The 24,688-nt window shown below is 42.4% G+C and overlaps 1 protein-coding gene across 1 annotated transcript in view; it reads left to right on the top strand.

Moving 5' to 3' along the window:
- The first annotated feature begins 1,007 nt into the window (after nt 1-1,007).
- The window catches only part of NGFR (nerve growth factor receptor), a 62,109-nt gene continuing 38,428 nt past the window's right edge, over nt 1,008-24,688 (top strand). The window contains exons 1-2 of the mRNA XM_089531689.1: nt 1,008-1,197; nt 19,715-19,853. Coding sequence (XP_089387815.1) covers nt 1,123-1,197; nt 19,715-19,853 — 214 coding nt within the window. The 5' untranslated portion in view covers nt 1,008-1,122. The remainder of the gene's footprint in view (nt 1,198-19,714; nt 19,854-24,688) is intronic.

Genomic DNA, 24,688 nt, shown 5'->3' with positions numbered 1-24,688 from the left:
GGATGTTTAGCCTGGAAAAGAGAAGGTTAAGAGGTGATATGAGAACTCTGTTTAAATACTTGAAGGGATGTCATATTGAGGAGGGAGCAAGCTTGTTTTCTGCTCCAGAGACTAGGACCGAGAGCAATGGATGCAAACTGCAGGAAAAGAGATTCCACCTCAACATTAGGAGGAACTTCCTGACAGTAAGGGCTGTTCGACAGTGGAACAAACTGCCTCGGAGTGTAGTGGTCTTCAGACAGAGGCTGGATGACCATCTGTCAGGGATACTTTGGTTATGAGTTCCTGCATGACAGAATGGGGTCGGACTGGATGGCCCTTGTGGTCTCTTCCAACTCTACAATTCTATGATTCTATGAACAGCAACAAGTTGAACCAGTTATACGGCCATCCCTCCACATTTGCGGATTTGGCTTTTCCAGATGTAGTTGCGCGAGACATTTGGCCTTCTCTGTCCGAAAAAGCTCTGGTGCCACAATACAGTAGGATTCCCTAGCGCTGAGCCAGGGCAGTCTCAAACACTGGAGGGTCTCCGCAGTGTGTTTTGGACCCCTGTCTGCTTGACATCTGAAACGATGTCAACCTGGATGGTTCCTGCAGTGCGGACGCAGCCTCATCAGAGGCAGTAGTGCACTTTTGCATTGGAAGTGCCTCTTAGGTGTGCCATAACTCCAGTCCTTTCTTGTTAATAATAATAATTTTTAAAAAGAGCCCAGAGTTGAAATGAAATGAAAGACGATCCTCATTTTCTTTTCAAACTGGCTGACAGGAGGGAAGGAGGGAGGCAGGGAGGCAGGGAGGCGCTGTCCTGGTCTTGCGTGGGTTTGAAGCCACCCATCCAGTGGGAGGAGAGCATCGATCGCTTTAATAATAATAATCAAATAAATAAATAACCACCAGAGGGGCTGAGCTTCCTATAGTTACAGAAAGCAGGTGCTGCCCGGGCTTCTTGCAGTTTCCCGACCATTGTCGGCAGCAGCAGCAGCAGCGGCGGCTCTTGGGCTTCTTTCTCCATCTCCTTCCCCAAAGCTCCCAAAACGGAGCAAGAACCGGGGGAGGTTTGTAGGAGATCCCCGGCCTCAGCCTTTCTCCCTCGCCTTTGCCTCCTTCGGAAGGACGGTCATGGAGGAGGACAAGAAGGAGGAGAAGGAGAAGAGGAGAGTGGCGCTTTTCCTGGGCATTTTGCTGCTTTCTGGGGTGAGCGATCCTTCCGTTCAGGGAAACCAAAGCCAGGCTGAGGGTGGGGGGCTTTGAGAGGGATCCCCTTTTTCTTTGTATCCCCTTGAGGTCTGGGGCTGAGGGAGATGGTCTTAAGGGAAACACTTTTGGTGATTGCCTTCCTTTCCGACTACTTCGACCCTAGCCTGAGGTTTTCTTGGCAAGTTTCTTCAGAGGAGGTTTTGCCCCGGCCGTCCTCTGAGGCTGAGAGAGTGTGACTTGACCATGCGGGGTTTCCTAATAAAACCGTGCCGGGATTCGAACCCCGGTCTCCCAGTTTAACACTCAAACTATTACTCTGGTCCATGAGAGGAAGAAGCCACGAAAGGGAGGCTTATTGGGGGGGGGCTTGATAGAGACCCCCTTTTCTGTGTCTCTTTGGGGAGAGAAAAAATAGGGGTCTGGAGTGAAGGGAGGGAGAGAGTTCTTGAGGGAAAAATAACCCCATTTCTGGTCGTTGCTTGTTGGGAGTGGGGCGTTGAAGTCGTTTCCGACTAAGCAAGACCCTAAAGGCGGTTTTCATGGGGTTTTCTTGGCAAGTTTCTTCAGAAGAGGGTTTGCCACGGCCACTCTCTGAGGCTGAGAGAGTGTGACTTGACCATGCGGGGTTTGCTAAATAAAGCCCAGCCGGGATTCGAACCCCGGTCTCTCAGTTTAACACTCAAACCATTACTCTGGTCCCTGAGGGAAAGAAGCCACGAAAGGGAGGCTTGATAGAGAGCCCCCTTTTCGGTGTCTGCTTGGGGTCTGGAGTGAAGGGAGGGAGAGAGTTCTTGAGGGAGAATAATCCCATTCCTTGGTGTTGCTTCTTGGGGTGTTGTTGGTTGTGTGTCTTCAAGTCCTTTCCGATTTAGGAAGACTTAAGTCGGCTTATTTGGTGGAGGGGAGGGCTTTATAAAGACTCCCTTTTTCTTGTCCCTTAAAGAGAGGGCAGAAATAGGGCTGTGGGGTGAGGAGGGAGAGAGAGTTCCTGAGGGGAAAACAACCCCATTTCTGGTCATTGCTTGTTGGGAGTGGGGCACTGAAGTCGTTTCCGACTAAGCAAGACCCTAAAGGCGATTCTCATGGGGTTTTCTTGGCAAGTTTCTTCAGAAGAGGGTTTACCACGGCCATCCTCAGGCTGAGAGAGTGTGACTTGCCTGAGCTCAAGTCGGGATTCGAAACCTAGTCCAGCACAGAGCCATATAGCCCAACACTCAAAGCCCACGAGGGGAAGAAGAAGAAGCCACAAAAGTCCCCTTTCCGTGTCCCTTTGAGGAAAAGACAGAGAAATAGGGGTCGGGAGTGAGGAGAGGGAGAGTACTAACTACCCCTTGAGGGGGAAAATAACCCCATTTCTGGTTGTTGCGTGGCGGGGAATTTAAACATTATTGCCTTGAGGGAGACAAGTGGGTTTTGGGTTTGGCCATGGAAACCCACTGGGTGACCTTGGGCGAGTCACACTCTCTCAGCCTCAGGGGAAGGCAATGGCAACCCCCCCAACAAATGGGGGCCACAAACCCCCATGATATGTTTGCCTTAGGGTCGCCATAAATCAGAAAGGACTTGAAGGCACACAGCAACCCAACAGGAGCGCGCTGTCTCTTCTTTTTCTTCTCTGGGATGTCAGGAACGGGATGAAAGGGCGGCGGTTCTCCTTGGGATGATGCTTCAGGAGGAGATGCTTCGCAATTGGGGTGTGGGTTCGAGTTCGGGGTGCAATTGGCGGGAAGGATAGAAGTCAAGAAGGAGAACTTGGGCAGTGTGTGTGTAGCAGGAGGACCAGGCGTCCTCCTTTCCCAGAACATGTCCTCCATTTCAGCTTTCTGTCCAGGAGGAATTTCAAAATGTCCTCCATTCTGAGCATGAATTTACATTTCCTATGAATGTTTTCAACTCAAGGTGACCAGGCGTCCTCCTTTCCCAGGACATGTCCTCCATTTCAGCCTTCTATCCAGCTTTTTGTCCATTGGAGAACAGTTGCCCATAGAGAATCATTGGGGAATATTTGGCCATAAGGAACCATTGGGGAATACTTGCCCATAAGGAATCATTGGGGGAATATTTGGCCATAGGGGAATATTTGGCCATAGAGAATCATTGGGGGAATATTTGGCCATAGGGGAATATTTGGCCATAGAGAATCATTGGGGAATACTTGCCCATAGTATTCCTGGATTGTGATTGTATTTTAAGTATTGTATTTTATGGTACTGCATTTTATGATTGTATTTATGGTTTTATCAGGTTGTAAACCCGCCTCGATCCGAAGGGAGAGGCGGGGCAATATAAATAAAACTATTATTATTATTATTATTATTATTGGGAATCATAGGGGAATATTTGGCCATAGAGGAATATTTGGCCATAGGGAATCATTGGAGAACACTTGCCCATAGGGAATTATAGAGGAATATTTGTCCATAGGGAATCATTGGGGAAACTTGCCCATAGAGAATCATTACGGATTACTTGCCCATAGAGAATCTTTGGGGAACACTTGCCCATAGGAAATAATTTTTTAATTTTTAATTTGTTTTATTTATATACCGCTATTCCAAAGATCATTGAGGAATACTTGTTCATAGGGAATCATTGGGGAATCCTTGCTAATAGGGAATCATTGGGGAACACTTGCCCATGGAGAATCATTGGGGAATGCTCAAACAGTTGCCCATAGAGAATCTATTTGCATAATTTATTTCTGAATAGATATGTGTAGGATTAGTGTATAGTATCTGAAAAGTCACAAGCATTGGGACCTGCACACTAGGTGCTGGGCAGAAGTTCCAAGAAGCTATTATGGGAAAGGGTCTTTGATGCTCACTTTTGTTGTTTATCATAAATGTCTGATACATGTGGACAGGTTTATAGTGTTGGTGTGATAAAGAAGAACCATTTTTTGTTCTAATTATAAGGTGCCAGCTTTATCACTGTTTTCATTGCCACTGAGGGTTAACCTACACTGTAGAAATAATGCAGTTTGACATCACTTTAAGTGCGGTAGCTGCATCCTATGGAATCCTGGGATTTGTAGTTTTACAAGTTTTACTTTAGCCTTCTCTGCCAAAGAGTGTGGGTGCCTCACAAAACAACAAATCCCAGGATTCTGCAGAATAGAGCCATGGCGGTTAAAGTGGTGTCAAAGTGCATTATTTCCACAGTGTAGATACATCCTGTAGCAGAACTGCTGTGGGAATGACAGAAAGAATAGAATGGGTATCTAGAGAGAGGAAATGCAAAGATATTCAGTATCTAAACTGCAAGTAAAGACCAAATTCCCACCCACACCAAGTTGGTATCAGTGGTGTTTTAACTTTACAATAACCTTACAAAGGAGGTTAGGTTGAGAAATTGCACACAGCAACATCCACTGTTGAAAAGTATGCCAACTGCAGGGTGAGGAGCATTTTATATTGAGACCACAGTTCTTGAAAGAGAATTGCCCTTGTTGTTTTCCTGGTCAAAATCCTCCTCTAATGCTTTTGCCTCATATAGGGAAAAACCTGTCTGTGGTGCCTGCATGTTTCATTCTGCAGGGCAAATAGTGGCTGAGATGGGTTGATTTTTAACCAGGAGAACAGTAGTTTAGAGAAAGCAACCATCACTATCATCCTCTGCTAAGGACCCAATGCCAGCACCCTGCATCATGCCTCAGGGCTGCTATAATCATTTTTTAAAAACTTTCACAGATCACAGTCATAGCTCTCTTGATCTCTTGTCAGTAAAATCTCCCCAAGACCAAAACAAATACATTTTTTTAAAAAAAAGACCTCACATTTTTTGAGCTTTAAAATGGTCATGTCTGCTACAAGCAATATCTAGACTGAATAGTCCCAGAATTCAGCCACCTGCTGTCACAAACAGAGAGCTGGCTTGAAAGGAAATGAGGAAACATTACAGCAGGGGTGGGATTAAGAGTAAAAAAACTAAACTGGAGGAGATCTGAGAGGAGTAAGCAAGCAGAGGTGGAGAAGCTAGCTTATTTACTAGTTTATTTCCTAGCTACAGATACATGTACCCTGTCTTTGCTTGGAGGAGTTAAAGAGGTTTTCCCCCTCCCATACAACAGTCCTGTAAAGTAGATGAGAAACAATGAATAGTCAAGGTCACCCAATGGATTTAGATGGCTCAATGGGTACTAGATTTTCCAAGTCCCAGTCCAACAGTAACCATTCTAGCACACCAGTTGGATTGAGTTAAGGTGATCAATTTGCAAGACAGGCTAAAACTGGGGACCTTAGATCTGTGTCCATAACTCTAGCAGGAGACGGGCATCTGCCTATGATTAGAGGCTGCCTTTTCTTTGTTCCTATCACCTTCCTTTTTTCTGGATAGTTAACAGATGAAAAATTAATGTCTATAGTTAAGGCTTTGCTCAAATTAACTCTGTTGGAAGGAAAGGAAACAGTTGAGGGCTGTAGCAGTAAGCGGTGGACAATTTAAGGATTGTCAACATGGATTATAGGGATGATAGGCATTTGGGTCTGAATAGCTGAATAGAAGAAGTAAATTATAGGATTTGACTATGAGATCTGTCGCTGCAGCAGGTGTTTTGGAGGGATATCATAGTTCCACACCAGGCATCCCTCTTAATGCTCAATACCAGGAGCTCAAATTACATTTTTGGATTACATCTCCCAGCATCCCCCAATCAAGATGGCCACTGAGTAGAGGATTCTGGGAGTTGTAGCCTCAAGAACATTGCTGTAATAACTGAGGGATTCTGAGGACTGCAATCCCAAAAGTAATGTTTCCAAGTTGTGATTCCATTCTGGTATCCATTTTCAAGGAGAGCTCTGAGATAAATGGGGGGGGGGGGGGAATGAGCTGAGAGTATCCATGAGCATGTGAAAAAATGTCATTTACCTCTTAATCACAAGCAAGCCACATCAGGAACTGGAGGAAGAGTGTCTAATGAATATAATTTTACTTTGTTTAAAATATACCTTTAAAACCTGTACCTTTGAGTGTGCACTGAATTCCCATATATTCATGGGGAGAGTTATGCAAAGTCTTTATGAAGGCACGGGAAGAGGAAGTTTTGTTGTCTGGGTAAGACTTTGGAGCAGACGTCCAGAGCCCCACTCAGCATAATGAGCAGGATGGCCCCCAAACGCAACAGGGCCATCTTTCTACATGTTACAGTAAGTGTAGTAATATATATTACCCTTTCACAAAGAGAGTGGTTGCATGAAGACCATTAAGCCTGAAGACTAAAATCACTTAACTGCACGAGCGAAGAGAAGTGGTAATGATATGTAGGTTTTTCTGGAAAGGCATCCCTAGTACGAAAGGCAGAGGCGGGCGTGGTTTCCCAGTGTTGTTAAACCCTGCTATCATGTGTATTTTTTATTATCATTATCTTTTTAACTGCATTAAACATTGTCTGCATCTTCTCTGCCTGTCTCCCCAGGCAGTCTCGGGCTACAGACAGCTGAGAATAATCCATTCCTTCCTATGCTGGGCCTAAAAGCTAAAGGTACCATCCTTACCATCATAATTCAATGTAGGGAAGGAAAAGGAGGATCCTCCTAAAAGGGATCCTGTGAAATATCTGATCCTGCAGGCCTGGCTCTGCTATGAGACAAAATGGGACAAGCACTTCAGACAGCAAATGTTGGGAGTGGGCAAAGTGTTGGAAAACAAAGAGTATACATTGAACACTTTGGTGGATGTAGTTAAGGACAGTCTTCTATTGCCATTGTTGAACTAAGATTCCAATTACCAGTCCTGTCAGCTTTTGGTCTTTCACTTCAGGCAGCAAAACATCTTTAGCTATCTCTTAAGTCTCTTGAACTCTGTCCCTTTGCAAGTACAGCTCCCAGAATTTCTCAGCCAGTATGATTGGGGGATTACAGGACAGCGAAAGCGGGTGTTTATACATATTTTTAAAATCAGACAACTTTCCCAGGCTCTTCTTGCAAGAAAGTAGAACTAAGATCATAAACAGAAAATGATACAAAATGCAAAAAGAAATATTCCAGGACTTAAAATATCTTCCATCATCAAGAATACAGATAAATATATACAATTAAAATGTTCCACAACATGTTCATTCCCAATCTGGCACACACACAGAGAGAAAGAAAAAATAGAGAAAGTCTAACGTGCATAATTTCCGGAAAACACCCTCATGCCAGAGGGGCCTTGGGATAATAGACTCTGCAAAAAGAAGCATGGAGCAGAATTGAGAGTGTGTCTGTTAGTGGGCTGTCAGTCTTTCAAAGCTATGCAGAAGCTTTTGATCTACACAGGATGCATCTTCAGCATTCTGCTGTTCCAGGAGCAGAAGATGACAAAGAGTAGAAGTGGTGTGTTTATGAATCTGACTGAGGCTAAGCAGGGGCCACCAATGAAAAGAAGAGAAGGATGAGAAACTACACTCCAATGGCACTTTCTTTTTGTCATTAATTGTCAAATTGACTTCAGTTATCATGATCCTACGAGTGGATGGCCTCCAGGTCCTCCTTTTATCAACAGCCCTACTCAGGTCTTGCAAGCCCAGGGCCATGGCTTGTTTGTTTGAATCTATCCATCTGTACTAACGGCACCCTCACATACTAATTTGGAGGTGGGAGAAGGTCCTAGATATAATCCCTGGGATTTCTTCTTAAAATAATTGTTGTTGTTGTACCTTCTAGTCATTCCTGGTTTGTGGCAACCCTAAGGCAAACCTATCACAGAGTTTTCTTTGCAAGTTTCTTCAGAGGATGGTTGCCACTGCCATTCTCTGAGGCAGAGAGAGTGTGATTTGCCCAAGGTCTGTGAGTAGAGATTTGAACCCTGGCATCCAAAGTCACAGTCTAATGCTCATATCACTACACCACACTGTCTGTCATTTAAAAGAATTAGGTAGTAGATATTGGGAAAGGCCTCTGCCTCAAATCAGCTGGGATAGACTGGGGTGGAAAACTTTGGATGTCAGCTCCCACAGTCTCTAACCATTGGTCATGCTAGTCAAGAATTCTTGGAGTTGCTGTCCAAAGCAACTGGAGGCCTGAAGGTTTCCCACCCTTGGAGCAGAAGACAATATTCGATTAGGTGAAGAAATATTCTGACCTGGCACAAGGCAGCATCCTCTTATGCCAGCTGTTTCCAGGCTGTGGTTCTCTTTACACTGCTTGCCAAGTTAATGGTGGGACAGGATTGGGAATTGCACTTTATCTCAAACCATCCCTAGGTTCACAGTGCCCTGTGGACCAGACATGAAAGAACATTTCAAGCCGGAGCTCAGAAGAGCGGATGGGAGAAAATAAAAAGAATAAGGGTACTATTCTTTGTGCTAATATAGCTCAATCTACCGTTGATGATACAATATCCCATCCCTGTGTTATGTTGGGGTGGGGTGGGGTAGGGTGGGGGTGGGGACTGCAGCGCCAAAGAACATATGTTACTATTTCACAAGGAGATTATTTATTTTCAGTGTTGCTGTAGTGTAGTGTGTGTGTGTTTACCAACACTGATATGTGTCTTAGCCTTGGAAACACATTAGGTCAGCTAGTTAATTTTAGGCCTTGAACTTAATGGATTTACAAGGGCCCCCATTAGATGGCCATGTGCATTACTTCAGTTATAAAGCCCATAACTACAACTTGCTGTTTGATGCATTACAATTGCTTCTACGGCCCTGACTGGCTAGAGCAAAAACAAAATAAAACTTTGCCAAGCCTCATAAAAGCAAAAAAGAGAAGCAGGGGAAAAAACTACAGTACTCTGGAGCAGACTTCTAAAGTTAGTGCCATTCAAATATTTTGGACTGCAATTCCCACAATCCCTAGCCAAGCAGCTAAATACATAAGAAAGCTCACAGCCTAGGACAGCTTGCTTTAGAAACAAGCTTTATTGTGTAGAAAACACAATAATGTGCATCTATAACCCCAGTCTACAAAATATTGTTTAAAGATAAGATACAAGAAACCAAGCTATAGCCAGTGACACCAGTGGACCATGGCATACCCCACTGGCCCAGAAATATTATCAATGGGAAATATTATCGATGGGAATAGGCATGATTAGAAAACGAACGAGTTCATGCCATACAATATTTTGGAGGGGGGCATAAAAGCATAAAGAGAGCCCTGCTAGATTAGATCAAAGGTACACATAGTCCAGCATTCTGTTCCCACAGCTTCAACAACAACCTGGAATACATTCTTCATGGGGCCTGGATAAATGGAAGTAACAGCAGGGAGTATCCATGTCAGTGGAATGATGAATCCATTCTGCTGTCCAAAGTGCTGAATCTGTTTTAGAGATGGGATTCAATATCCTAGATTGCTTCTTTGGACTAAAACCCAGAACAGAATCACTGCCCTACTGAGATGGGAAGCCCCAGCTGTCACCGAATCCAACAGCATCACTCTGATGTATGTTAATGTTAGCAGCATGTGCATGCAAAAATATAACTAATATGTGTCCTTTTATAGAAGGCAGAAGGGGCTATTTTCACCCACCATGCTCCATCACCAGAAGCTGTCATGACCTGAGATGGGCTTCTTCTTCTTCTTCCCACTGAGAAGAGAAGGGAAGGCAGAGGCAATTCAGACCATAAAGACAGGGCCACTCTGGGTTCCTGGAGGAAGGAAAAGGAGGATACTCTTCATCAATGAGCGTACCCTCATTTTCCCCTCCCACTGGGCCAGATGCTACTTCATGGTGCAAATCACTTCCTCTCCCTATCGGTAAGTAGTGTCAGCCACCATCCAGTGCTGGATCACTGTGAGGTGGGGAGAGGAAAGACATGGAACTCCATGAGCATAGTTATGCTCCACTGTAGGATCTCAGTCTGACTTTCTTGCTCTCTTCTCTAGCAACTGGTGTTCAAGGTACAGTGCAGTAGCTATGATATTTGGAGGCTCTAGAGGTTGTAGTCCAAAAATTTTTTCAGACTCTGAAGACAGCATCCATTTGTGGTTGTTGTGTGCCTTCATTTCCAACTTATGGTGGCTCTAAGACAAACCTATCTCAGGGGCTTTTGGGCAAAATTTGTTCAGAGGGGGTTGCCTTTACTTTCCTCGGAGGCAGAGAGAGTGTGACTTGCCCAAGGTCACCCAGTGGGTTTCCATGGCTGTCAGGGATACAAACCTTGGTCTCAAGATCCATAGTCCAACACTCAAACCACTGCGGCATGCTGGCTCTCATGCCTATTTGCATTTGCTTATTTATTTGTAGAGATGGGCAATTTTGTTATATAATTATTGTTATATAAATAGAAATAAAGTACATGTCACCATATTGCTTCAGCCTATTGTCCAGGGGCTAGTTGTTGTTGAGCAAAATTAAGGTTCCTGCTATCTTTATGGTTCTTCCAACTGGATTTAGATTTGACAGTCTTCCAAATAGAGGTCATCTTCAGACAGATGACTCTCCTCTGATGTCCCTTCAAAGAGAGGACTTTTCTCTGTAGAGGAGGATACATGGTGATTCTGCTCTCCTAGGTGTAGACCAAGACAATCACCTGGTGAGTTGAATAAGGATGAGCTTGGTTCCTGCCCCAGTCAAATCCAGTGACTGCTGATGGCTTTCATGTCAGTAAAGAAGTTAATTGACTCCAGGTTTTTGTTTAAACATCAAAGACGCTATCTGAGGTGTCAAACCTATTTTGGGGATATGTTTCAGCTCCTTTAAAGTTCAGGCTAAAGTCCACAGTTGATGAACTGCCCCACTTACATGGAAGCCACAGTCCTAGCCAGCATAGCTATCAGTAAGGAATGATACTGATTTACCATGTAACTCTAAATACTTCATATCTCATATGATTTTGGAACCTAAGCAGGGTCAGAACTGGTTAATAGGTGGACAGGAGATCACCAGGGATTTCCTGGTTGGCTAGGAAATAATTCTGCCTAAAACCCCGGAGATGCCACTGAACTGGACCAGTGTAAGGGAGCATCTTGGCTTCCTTGGGGAATTACAGTCCAAAAGCATCTGGAGGGCCACAAATTGTCCACTTCTGCTCTAATCACTGTACTGAATTTTCTTTGATAGAACAGCTGAGACCATGTCTGTCCTTCGTATGTCATTTTCCCCAACTTCTCCAATTGCTGCACTGCACAATACAGTAACAGCCCTTGTTAGATGATACAGGGTTTCCTCCATCTCCTGATAGAAACTGCTCCTAGCAACGTCCTGACACCTGAGATTAATTTAAAGCTAATTGATTTATTGCAGCTAGAACTGTCAAAGGCAACATCTTACTTCCTCCAAAGGGTGAACACAAAAGGTGCTGGATGTATAATTTACAGGGCTTGTGGTACAATGGAGACCAAACTATATTAGCAGGATGAGAACCAATCACAGCCAACTGGAATTCAGAAGCACACCTCATTAGCTGAAGTGCTAAGCACCACAGAGTTATAACTTAAAACCTCTTCCAGGGTGGGTGAGGACAAAATTGCCACGGGAGAACGCAGTTGTAGAAAATGACCAGGACTCATATCCTATTCCTGAGAAATCCAATCGAATCCACGAATGTATTTCAACTTGGCAGGCTCCCCTTCCAACTGTTCTTGTGAATTCTTGCTGTTCAAGTAGAACGACCCTAAGGTCAGAAATAGTACATACAGGGGGGAAGGTAGTTTATGAACACATCCTTTCCTGCATTTAAAGGTCTTGACAGGGGTGGGAAATCACAGTGGGTTGTCATCTCAAATAGCAGTTCAACACATTGCTGGCTAAAGGGGAATGGAAAGGAAATGGAAGGGATGGATCCATCTGCGTTAGTAACAAGTTTGTGAACCCCCTGCCCTTGATAGAAAGAGGATAAAATTGAAAACTCCCCATTCTCAGATGAACCAAAATAACAGCTTTTATTACTAGCCATGGTTCATAGGGTCTGCCATGCAACGTGTTTTACAATCTTTGTTGGCTCTCAGCACAACCCAGTGTTTCAGGTTCTTGTGTATACCCATTTTACAGGTGGGAGAACTAGAAATGAGAGATAGTGGTTCTTCCAGACCAGAACCTACATTTTTGGAGTGCACCTTCCAGAATTTAAGAGCCAGCATGGCTGTTACTGATGCCAGCTGGTAAGTTCTCGGAGTTGCAAAAAGTTACTGCTCTAAGCTCTTGAGTTTGTTTAGGGGCTTGCAATGAAGCAAAGGCAGAGATAGGACTTAATTTCTATATTGTTGCAGATCAATAGAGAAAGAGGAAGAGGAGACTATATTGTGGTGATGTTTATTCCAAATTAGTTGACCGTCAAGATGGCATCTGTGACTTGTACACAGGCAACATTGTAGGGCTTGACTCCATGGTGACTCACTCTCTCAGAAGCATCGCCCATATGAGGGCTGACACATTTATTTATTTATTGCACTTATTTATGTGCTGATTTACACAAATGCCACTTCTGCATAATGAGCACAGCTTATCTGTAAGACTGCCAGCAGCTCAGCATGGTCCCATCAGCAAATATGAACCAGCTAAAGCTGATCCTAACATCTGACAAAGTTGAGCTACTGCCTCGGGCATTAGATGCCTGCTGGAAACAGTGGAAGCCCACCCACCAATTCTGCCTACATTTTCCCCACCTTTCTCTATGCTGTTGTGGTGGTGGGGATGCCATGATCTGTTCTGCGCTCCCAAGCACAGCTTCCCTAAAATAGTCACGAGGAGACACTATTTCTTCTTTACTGCAATCCATGCCTAAATTATTTTGTGACCTATGTCATTGTTGTCATCAAGTGCTTGGAGATTGGGGAAGGTGGTATGTTCCAATGACCAGAAGATTGCCAGTCTAGTCCCAAACAAAATTTGTAAAAGTTATGTCTTTGAACAGATCCTAGAATCTTCCAACCAGATATCCATTCCTGGGATGAGTGGGGTATGTTCTCTGGTCACTGTATTTCAAATTGCAGCCTGATCTAGAAATCAGGAGGCCTCGGTTCCCTCCACTGTCCAGCACAGGGTGGATTTCATCCCTGCATTTCATCTCAGTTTTACCTCCCCAACTGCAATCCCCTTCCTGTGTAGGAAACAGAAGTAACAATACTAGCCTACCTTACAGGGTTGTTGCAGTTAGCAATAGCATTTACATTTTTATAGTGCTTAATAGTGAACTCAGCACTCTGTAAGTGGTTTATAATCTGTAAGCCAATTGCTCCCAACAAGCTGGGTACTCATTTTACTGACCTATGAAAGAATGGAAGGCTGAGTCAACCTTGGAGCCCAGGGATTGAACTCATAACATTGTGGCTGCAATGTCAGTATTTGACCACTGCCTCACCAGGGCTCCTTGTAGAAGTATTGATGTATTATATAAGATAGTGCATACCAAGGGCTTTTAACACTCCGGAGTTCATATAAATGAGTTACATGTATTCTTTTGCGCTATACAACTCCAGTTGAGATTTGTATGTATGCATTCATTTTGGCTTTAAAGACCAATAAAGCATTTCCTAATTTACAATTCTCTTTTTAAAATTACATTTTGTTATATTTTATTTCCATTATCTTTAAAGCTGTGCGTTTCCCCTTTTCTCCTGGGATTGCCATTCTAGGTATATTCTTGTGTCTTGTTTTCATATAGAGGAGGTTGGTTTGGGTATGCTGGCTAGGGACTATGATTCTGGATTTGAATTCAGGCTCAGCCATAGATGCTCACTGAGTGACATCGGACAAGTTGTACTCTCTCAGCATCAGAGGAAGGCAAAGATAAATCCCATTTTAATAATTCTTGCCACAAAACAAAACAAAACAACAACCCCTGTGATAAGTTCGCCTTAGGGTCACCATAAATCAGAAATGACTTGAAGGCACATAGCAACAACAAATTAACCAAAATCTGCTTCCTTGCAACATCCTCTTTTTAAATCTAGTTCTGCCATCAACTCCAGAATTGGGAATCACATAGACCTGATACAGACAGGCCAAAATAAAGCTGCTTCGAGTCACTTTGGAGGTATGGTGTTTCAATGATACATGCGTCCTAAGAGTCCAGAACCCACACCAAAGCCATGCTCCAGTCTTAAGGACTGGAGTGCAGCTTTGGTGCGGCTTAGGACTCATTAAAACACCATACCTCCAAAGTGACCTGAAGCAGCTTTATTTTGGCCTGTCTGTATAGGGCCATAGGCTCCAGATACCTTCTTTATCCAAATCTTAAAAAAGGAGGGAGAACTGAACCATTAGATGTCCATGATTCTTCTCTAAAACAAAGTGTCCCCTCTGATCATCTGATCCACTGCTTCCAGCAGGCATCTGAAGCCAAGTGGCTTCAAAACAACATTTGAGAAACTGGAAGAGATTTTCTGGTCTTTTCTAGATGTACCAGAAATGGTGGCAAGGCCCACAGTCGGTCATGGAGAAGGTGGAATGGTCCCTGGCCATAGTGAGGTTGTCCACTTCTAGATTTGTTTCTAGAATGTTTTTGCTTTGGTCTAAAGCATGTCTCCTTCTTCCTTTACATGTCACCCAAACTTACATGTTAACTTTGTAGAGACAACTGTCAAAAAGCCTGTATGATTTGTTTTCTTTAAAAAAAAACCCGCACAAGTGGAATTAAAGATTTTTCATCCTCACTTACTCGATTTCTTCGAAGTAAAGTAAAGAAAAGAAAAAGAGCAATCAAAACATGAACTCAACTTAAAAAGCAATTAAGGGCTCAGCAAAAGTGTCACTCTCTCTTTCTTTCACCCTCTCCATTGTGCTCCACCTGTCAGAATGCTTTATGGGGTTAATACTTGTGGCTTTGTCAACAGGAGTTGTGTTAATAGCAAGCACATTTGGATGGGACTAATGCAGAACATGTGCCCTCCCACAAGAGTGCTATCTTTTTTGTGTGTTGGGGGGGGGGAGAGAAGGTGTTGGACCCTGTGGAATGCCCCATGTCTGAAGTACTTGTAAGATATAAGTCTGTTTTTAAAACCCGGATGTATAGAGGAGGCTACATCTTCCACATCATTAAACAATACAGATGATGTGTATGTGAAATACAGAAAGAGAGAGACTGTGAAAGAGACACCCTCTCATTTCTGCTGTTTTCCTCTTAGGATGTCCTTTCCATTTATACAGCTGTTACACTTCTAGGATCAATTTCAGCTAACAGGGAACCCTTAAACTTATTTTCAGTGCTGGAGTCCATCCCTGGGAAATGTGAAGCAGCTGTTTTATTTATTTCTTAACTGATAAGACCAATTTAACTCCCACTTTTTTCCCCTTGAAAATATAGTAAGACTAGTAAGTGTCTAACATTTAAAAAAAACGATACAAAATTAACCAAATGGATAGGGAACTGGGCATATCAAAAATAAATAATAAACAAAAGAGGGTTGGACCCAGCTTGCACTGAGAATAACCCATTGAAACATTTTGTCATGGTGAGTAACGTAAGCCCCAATAATATGGATTAATCTACCCTAAGTACAACTAAGTCAGCATCCAACCCAATTTTGCTTCTTAGCATATGCAGATACAACTAGCCCACTGCAGACCTCTGTAGAGATGCACAAGCTTAGACTCTTTCTAACTAAGTTTTAATTTTAAGCTACTTTTTTTGGATCGCAACTCCCAGAATTATTCTGCCAGCTGGGTTTGATTCCTGGCACTGTGGTCTAAAACAAACAAACAAAACTTACTTTGCTTTTCAAGCTCTTTGCTGGACATTTTTGGTTCAGGGGTCCACTGTGGACTTGATAAACCTGTACTACTTGCCTAGTTTTTGACAGAGCAGGTCAAAACGAGTGAGGCTATTCTCTCTGTGACTGCTACAGATCTGTCTTAAGGGACGTATTATGGCTCAGTGGGGGTGCATATGGCTTGCATGGACGAGATCCCATATTCAGTGCATGGTACCTCTAGGACAACTTATGGCCCTCCAAGTGTTGTTGGACTGCAACTCCCAGCAGCCATAGCCAGCATAGCAAATAGAAACTGATGGTGGGAGATGAATACCATAACATCTAATAGGTCTCACATTGTTGGAGGTGAACAGGTATCAACATTTCTTTCTTTAGTAATTAGGGGTAAAGAGGGAACTCTGAAGTACATGCCTTCTCTCTGTGCTCATAGAGCTGTACTTCAAACCTTCTCTGCTTCCTGCCTGCAAAGGTCACTTCCTCTCTTTTTCTCTCCAAAAGTTAGTGTTAAATCTCGTTCCCACTATGATTTAAAGTGAATTGCTGATTGGTTTATAGGACTGTCATTACCATTTGAAACAGGTTACAATCCTACTTTGATAAATTTCTGTCACAATAAAGCAAGGCAAACGCAAAAAATACCCCATTTTTTCCAGACACTAGTTTTCTAGCAGTTCTTTTGGAATTGATCCCGGAGCGTGTTTAACAAGTGGGAACAACGGATCTGAATCCCATCATTCTGGAGGGGAGGGACTAATGACAGAGGGCTGTTCACCATCCCTCCTCAGTTTTTGTTAGATCCACCATTCCCCCCTCCCCAAGTGCTGCCTTTGTACCTATGGTGTGACCTACGGCTCATAATTTAAAAAAAAAATTGATAGAAAATTCAATTCACTGATTTTGCAACTACTTGCAATCAGTGAGGCAAATAATCCATCCATCCATCCATCCATCCATCCATCCATCCATCTATCTATCTATCTACTATCTATCTATCGTTCCCAAGCCAGGCTGCCCGGGCTGCTGCTTATGTCACTGATGACACACAGATGATTGTCATGCATTTTGAAGCAGTGCAAACTAGTGGGGATAACAATCGTGCCAAAAAAGAAGCAATTACAAGGAGGTAATAAAACAAAACAAACAAACAGCTTCATTTATATGCCGCTTCATACTGAACTAACAGTGTCTAAGCGATTTACAACTGTAAGCTAATTGCCCCCAACAAGATCCACTTTCATAGTGGGAATGACAGATCTTTCGGAATCGATTTACCAACACGGAGCATAGATGAATCCCGAAGTGTTTTAAATGTAAGTGGGAAAGAGCTCTTAGTGTTTTACACCCCTTTGTCTGAGAAGGCAGAGTCTGTGAGGCTTCTCACCCTGAGGATAGTTCATACACATACTGTACACCTGAGAGTCAGCATTAGGGACTCTTCTACTGAAGTATAGGCACTTTTCTTTTTGACTATCTACTTTCCTACTTTGGATGGATTTCTTGCAACAAGTAAGTTCTGTTTTTTCACCCTACTAGAGCATCCTGTATGTTTCTAACCTGTTTTATACCAGAAGCTCATGTTGCACTGGGACACACAGCATACTGCTTAATATAAATACCAATGATTTCTTACACAAATAGCCCAGCGCTCTTCTGAGCATGGCCAGATCTCTCAAAGCATACATTCTTTCCATCCCATTTCCTCATTACTCTGGAAATGTGTGTCTGTGTGTGTTAATCAATCCACGTGTATTTAAAAAGATATGAAAATCTGCACGCTTTTATGCCTGTAAATCCTCTCTTCGACTTACTTCAGATTTTAAAGGAACTATCCCAAAATTCTAAACCTCCATCCCCCAAATAGGTTCAGCACCCTGGAAAGCTCTATAAAGTTCAGAATAAAATCCAGAATAGATTCACCACCAAACTGTTATGGGAGCTGTCAGCTGCTGCAGAAAACAATGAAAGCTTGCTGAATTCTTGACTTTGTGCTGGAGCTACAGGAGCTTCCATTGGAAGGAAGGCTTTCATACTTTTGTGAAAACCCCTTTAGATTCAGTACTTTTGTCTCTTAACACATCAACACCCCAGGACAGAAGAGGTTGCGGAGGGGGGAGGAATCAAGGTGAATGTAAATTCTGGAGTTTGTAAGCACATTCAGAAGAGGAAGAATTCTTTCTAATCCTTTTCACTTGGTTTCACTGAGGTCATCTTAAGAAAGATAAGATTTCAGGTGAAAATGTACTACGGTTTGAGAAGTCAATTGACTGTCAGTTTCAACACATGGCAAAGAACTAGCTAATTCCACACTTCATCTGAAATGCACACCAGATTCATGGGTTCCAGCTGTGACTGGAGCTAAGATTTATTGCAAGTAATCCCTTAAACTGTGCAGGCAGGGACAGGCTGATGTGTTACAAGATAACTTTCAGAGTGTTGAAATAAATAAATTTCCAAGGTAATTAAAAGCGCCCATGAGTCCAAAGCGCATATTTTGCAGAACACAAGGTTGCCTGTTGTGTCTCTATCTTGATTCTCTACTCTGATATTGACAGATTTCACCCACCCACCCTGGTGGATTGGTTTCTGCACTGGGAGAGGTTACACCGTTTAAGCTGCATCTGTACTGCAGAAATAATCCAATTCAACACCATTTGAATTGCTATGGCTCAATGCTATGGATTTAGGGGAATTGTAGTTTTGTGAGAAATTTAGCCTTCTCTGTCAGAGTGCCACAACAAACTACAGTTCCCAGAATTCCATAACATTGAACCATGGCAGTTAAAGTGTTGTAAAACAGGATTATTTCTACAATGTGGATGCAGCCTTAGTCCGTGTCAGTGGTGATACTATGGGATAATCTGCTTTAAGAGGTGGCTGACCATTTCTCTCTGTACAAGTTCTTGCAATAACCTGTTTGTTTTTTTTCTAGGTAGGAGATACACTTAGATTAGAAACACAGAAAATGCAAGAGAGGGGAACATGCAAACATAGGAAGCTACCTTATACTAAGTCAGACCACTAGACTAAGTCAAACCTCTGTTGTCAGCCCTGATTGGGAGTGGCTGTCCAGTGATTCAGGCAGAACTCTTTCATAGCCTTACTTGGAGGTGCCACACACACGTATAGGTTTCCCATCCAAGTATTAATCAGGCCTGACTTGCTTAGCTTCTGAAATCAGATGAGATCTAGTATTCTCAGGATCATAAGGAGACTCCTTCCTTTTTAGATAGCTGTTATGCTGTCTACTTGGAAAGAGGATCAGACACAGGCTTATCTGCTGTAGATTAATCCCCCCTGCCCCCACATTTGCTTATCAAGCAACATCAGACATGCAGATGCTGTTGTGGTTATTAAATAAAAGTAGACCTAAATCCAGTTGTTGTTCCCATCTAGAGTAAATCCATAGAACCGATTGCTGAATGGAAATCAATACTTCTGTAAATCTCATTGATTCAATGAGTCTATTCTTATTGAGAAGAGCAATACACTTAGAGCTGTGAATTTATCTCATTCTCATTCTAGCCGGTATTTCATTCCGAGCTGAATCTTTTGTGCACTTTTAAATTAGCAGGATTTTCAGCCAGTGATTCCAAGTTGGCCCTAATGCATTCGAAACAAGGATGCTTTTCTTGCTCAGAGCTGCGCTTCTGCCACATTGGTGGCTCTCCTGACATTTTGGACCTCTAGCTCCCATCAGCCCCAACCAACAAGTCCAATCTTTAGGAAAAAAAGAGGAGGTGCATTTCTAAAAACAAGGAGGGGGCAAAAAAGTTATAAAAATACCTCGTTTTTCAAGTTATGAAAAGCACATATGCAAGTGTGTAACTCCCAAGCCATGCTTGCCTATGTCACCAACAGGATACTGGCTTAGGTATCCCTGCTTTTAATGGTGGAGAATAAAAAATGCCTTACCTTCTCTTGTCCTCTTTCTACAGGGGTCTGCATGGGCCAAGGAGAAATGCCCCACCGGAAAGTTCACTGCCAGTGGAGAGTGCTGCAAAACTTGTAATATCGGGGAAGGGGTTGCCCAGCCATGTGGGTTAAACCAAACTGTCTGTGAACCATGCCTGGACAGTAAGTAACATATGAAAATCATCTGTGTCCTGATGCCATGGAATATACAATTTGAGATCAAAATGCCAAAAGATGGATTGCTGGTTCTAGATTATATAATAATGCTAGGAAAGGTAGAAGGCAGTAGAAAGAGAAGAAGACAACATGCCAGATGGATAGACTCAATCAGGGAGGTCATGGGCATGAAATTACAGGAACTAAGCAGAGTAGTAGAGGAAAGGGGGTCTTGGAGATGTTTCATTCACAGGGACACCATGGGTTGAGGATGGACTCAAGGACAGTTAACATCAACAAGAAACAGCTAACATTGGGCTGTGATTATCAGAGCTTGGAGAACTTACCTTTTGCGACAACAACTCCCAGGTTCCAGTATCAATGCTTGCTGAAGTATCCTGGCAGTTGCAGTCCGCAAAGCTATTTTTCCAAGTTCTAGTGATGATACTGTGGTGTAGTGGTTGGAGCATCGGACTATGATTCTGGATATCATAGAAACTCACTGGGTGACCTTGGGCAAATTACACACTCTCAGCCCCAGTAAAACCCATAATAGGTTTGCCTTAGGGTCACCCTAAGTCAGAAATGACTTGAAGGCACACAGCAACAAAAATAATCATACTAGACTGCTCGGGTGGGAGACAGTGGCTCCCAAAACTTCAGGAGGAGGATAATTTAGGAATGAGAAAAGATGGCTTGGGGAGACCTCAGGTCTGTTCCACTCCTTGCAACACTAGTTGAAAATAACTAAAAATAACCTTCCCATGCAAAATCAATGGCTGCTACTTAACTTCAGCAGAGAATGGCAGCAGAGATGCTGGGTATCGAATACCAGTCTGATAATCTGACCTTGGAAGAGTTGCTGTATTGGCATTTGGCAGGGCAGGGGGGAAAGGAAGGCGAAGCTATTCTGCTTTTATTTGTTATTTTAAGAAATCCTGCAAACCTCTGCACTGCAAGCTCATATCAAATCTTTAGACACAGAGGAAAGTCATATGCAGGGCTTTAGTAATTTACCTGCATCTTGTGTGCAACATACATCCGTTTTTCTTTCATTATTTCTTCTATGCACAGATGTGCTGGCAGAAATGTATGCCAAAGAAAGAAAGGAAGAAAAAAGATGGCAGCAGCCACTACAAGATTTCAGTTGAAAGCTGACTCCGGATAGGGGGGAAATCAATAAAGAGAAATCACCAAAGAGCCAAGAGAGACAAAAACCAACTTTCAGATGAGTCAGTTCCCAAAATACCAAACCAGGGCTGACAGTTGCATCTGAAACATAATCAGGACAGAGTGCCTGAACATATCCCCAGTATCTTGTCCTAGCTTCCTTTACACTTTGGGATTTATTAGTACTAAGGTTAGCACCTCAGGGGCTAGGTTTCTTATGCTATGTTATGCTGTTTTAGACATATGCTTTGCACTGCCCCAGATGCACACCTGTATCCTTTTCTGCAATCTAAGGTTTTGTAGTGTTTTTTTTTTTAAAGAAATCTGTGCTCATATTTTTATTTGATGTTTTTATAGGGATATGTTTTTATCTGATGAATTTTAATGTTTCAATTACAAATTTGTTGTTTCATTTGTATTTTATTATTAGCAGCCTATGGCATTAATTTTAAAGAGAGGAAACAGAACAAACATTTAATAATGAAGATAAAAATGCAACACAGGAACAGCATATTTTGAGGTTTCCAAAACATACCACATGTACCAACCTTGTATAACCTCAGGTCCTCCATGTGGTTTGGACTGCAGTGCTCATCAGGCTCAGCCAGGAATGGCTCGTGGTCAGGGATGATGGGGTTTTTTTTTTTTGTTTCAGACATCTGGAGGACACCAGATTGGAGAAGGCTGGAATAAAGTATTTCAAGTACAATAATTGTGCATGAAAGGACAAAATATTTAGGGTAAAAGGGGCTAAAAGAATAGTGTCTTGCCAAATATTACCTAGTGAGGTATTGGTATGAGATGAGATTTCAAGCGACAGCATTGTGATTTACAGACTATGTTAACCGACTCCCTTCTATTTGCAAGCCTCACCATGAGAACCTTCAGTTCTCTGTCTGTAGTCACATTTAAAAACAATAGCATAGTAAAATGGTGTCCCTTATATAAATGGCAAAATAAAGAATTTGGAATTTATATATTTTTTGAATATGTTCAAGCCATGAATGCTTGAATCCATGGATAAAGATACAGTATTTTACAAACCTGCAGGAAGACTGCAAGGTGTTTCCCCTCTCCCAGCTCTTCTATCCCACAGTTGCCTGGACATAGAGGCAGGTGGGCTTGTTTCCAGGGGCACAGTGGTCCTACGTATGGTTTTACAGCTCCACTTGCTCAACTGCTCCAGGTTGTATGGCAGCTCTCCTAAGGCTGATCCTTTGCCAGGAGGACAACTGAGCATCAGGATGCAGCTGCAAAACTGAAAGTGGATTTGCCACCCATGTGGCAACAGATCCACTGGTCCATACTGGTAATGTTATTGCTTCTTACAAGGCTACACCATGTTATGTGCACATATTTAATTGGGGGAAAAAAGAAAATCCTAGTTTTACAGCTGTTTGGAGATGAAGGATAGCATTGATTCTTTTCATTTTGTATGGTTTCAGGGCACCATATATTGTTCTTCCCCTCTATTTTATCCTGGCAACAACCTTGTCAAATAGGTGAGGCTGACAAATGGTGATTAGTCTAAGCACTCATAGGGCTGGCCCTACCATTTGGCAGGAGGAGATGACTGCTTTGGGTGCTGGATGTTGGGTTTAAGGCAACAGCAAGGTGCTAGAGGATAGAGCCAAGTCCAGTTGATTTCTATACGTAGAGGGGTGTTTTTTTTTTGGGGGGGGGGAGTATTTTTTCCTTCTGCCCAGGCATACTGATTTGTAATTATTAAAGACTGGAAAAGTTCCCCTTTTGGATTACAATTCCTTGAATCTTGGCCATGCTAGCTGGGAGGATTCAGAGAGTTGTAGTCCCAAAAAGGAACTTTTCCAAGCTCAGACTTATGCCTTCTTTCACTCCATTTTTCAGACTGCTAGACTCAAGCATAGGTATCTTCTTATACCTTCATTCAGCAGATGAAATCCACATGAACAAAAGGGGCTGCTGGATTAGGGTTATAGCTAGTCAAGGAGATCAACCGCACTAATTGAACCACTCATACATAATTCTGTGCTTCACCTCATGCAGATTACATGCATGTCTGGCTTGTGTTCTGGGGAAACATTCACTCCTACCAGCTCCAACCTCAGAATCCAAAATGTTACTGGATGGAGACATTTCCTGTCTCATCTGGGATATCTATTTGGAAAAAGGGGTTGGAGGAAGGCTTCCTAGGAACAGATTTACGATTCGTCTACCACGTTGAAACTACCGCAGTCTGGGATGTATGTCTGATTCTGCTAAGCTGCCTGTGGGTGGTTGTGGGTATTAACACATGTGCTCCTGCTTTATGTTATTATGTACAAATCTGACCTAGGTGTCATAGTGAATCTGTGCTGTTCCCAAGCTGCTCCCAGATATGACAAATCATTAAATTATTCTGCAGTTTCCCTTATACATAGTCAAAATTACACTGAGGAAGATGGGTAGAACACAGAAAATAAAAGGAAACTTTGATGGTCCCTATGGTCAACCTTTAAGGATTAAGAAAAGACCCAACTCTAACCTGAAGCACCTGAATCAGGGGAATTTCCTGTGAACAGAATATGAACTTGAACCTAAAATGTCTCATTTGCCTCATGCCCAGACTTAGGATACAAATCTTCAAAAGGTAGATGACACATTTTTAATTGCAGTCACAGCAGGTTGTCTGCAGCCTAAGTCAGATGCTTTCAGATTAACCATGGGTGGGTTTTAAGAAATAAAATATAAGATATTCACAGTTGTAACAGCCAATTAAGTTGCTGTCTGCAGCCAAGATGATTAAATTCATGAAGCTATGCCCATGAGGAAGACCCTGCATGAAACAGGTTATTACCTAGAACCCTGTTGGTTGCTTGCATGTCGTTGTCTGTTCACTTAATGTATTTACATATTTTTGCTTACCATACAGCATTATCTATTTGCCTACTTCTGTCAGCATATCTTGTTGTAAAGCACTGAACACCTGCACATTTTTCTCTGCTTACGGTGTTTAGAATATTGGCTACTTTTGCTTGCTGTATGTGATTAATAACTCAAGCATTTCCATTGAACACAGATACAGTGACAAAATTGCTAGGTTGGGCATTGGTTTTTTTTAATATAGCAGAAACCTGTGTAATTTTTTGGGGGGGAGTACATCTATTGCATTTTGCAACTCTTTGTACAAGAGTGAATGCAATTAGTGCTTAGAGCTATACATGATTTCATGTTCTCTTAAACAATCACTGAATGAATCTTTACTGGTATTCTTCACATTCACTAAGGCAAGTATGTACTTGTTAGCTCTGTTTTCAATCTATGCTCTTACCTTGTATGCTTCAGTCAGGCTTACATCTATATATATATATAACAACAATAGATTAAAATACAACAAATGACACCAGTTAAAAGAATATATAAAATCAATACATGTTAAAATAATCAATCCATATTTTTAAATTAATAATATAAACATTCATAATTTAAAATCATCTGGATGGGCCTTCTGAAAGAGATTGGTCTTTAATTCTGTTCTAGATTCAGACAGCATATCCAGCTGTTGAATATTTGAAAGCTGAATCTATTAAAGCAGTATACAGTATATGTTTGTTGTTGTGAGCCTTTCAAGTTGTTTCTGACTTTTGGTGATTCTAAGGCCACCTATGGTGACATATCATGGTACTTCCTTGGCAAGATTTGTTCAGAAGAGG

Source organism: Sceloporus occidentalis, unplaced genomic scaffold (assembly GCF_023333645.1).
Source record: "Sceloporus occidentalis isolate IW3139 unplaced genomic scaffold, rSceOcc1.0.p SCAF_7, whole genome shotgun sequence".
Lineage (NCBI taxonomy): Eukaryota > Metazoa > Chordata > Lepidosauria > Squamata > Phrynosomatidae > Sceloporus > Sceloporus occidentalis.
This window is presented reverse-complemented; position numbering and strand designations above follow the sequence as displayed.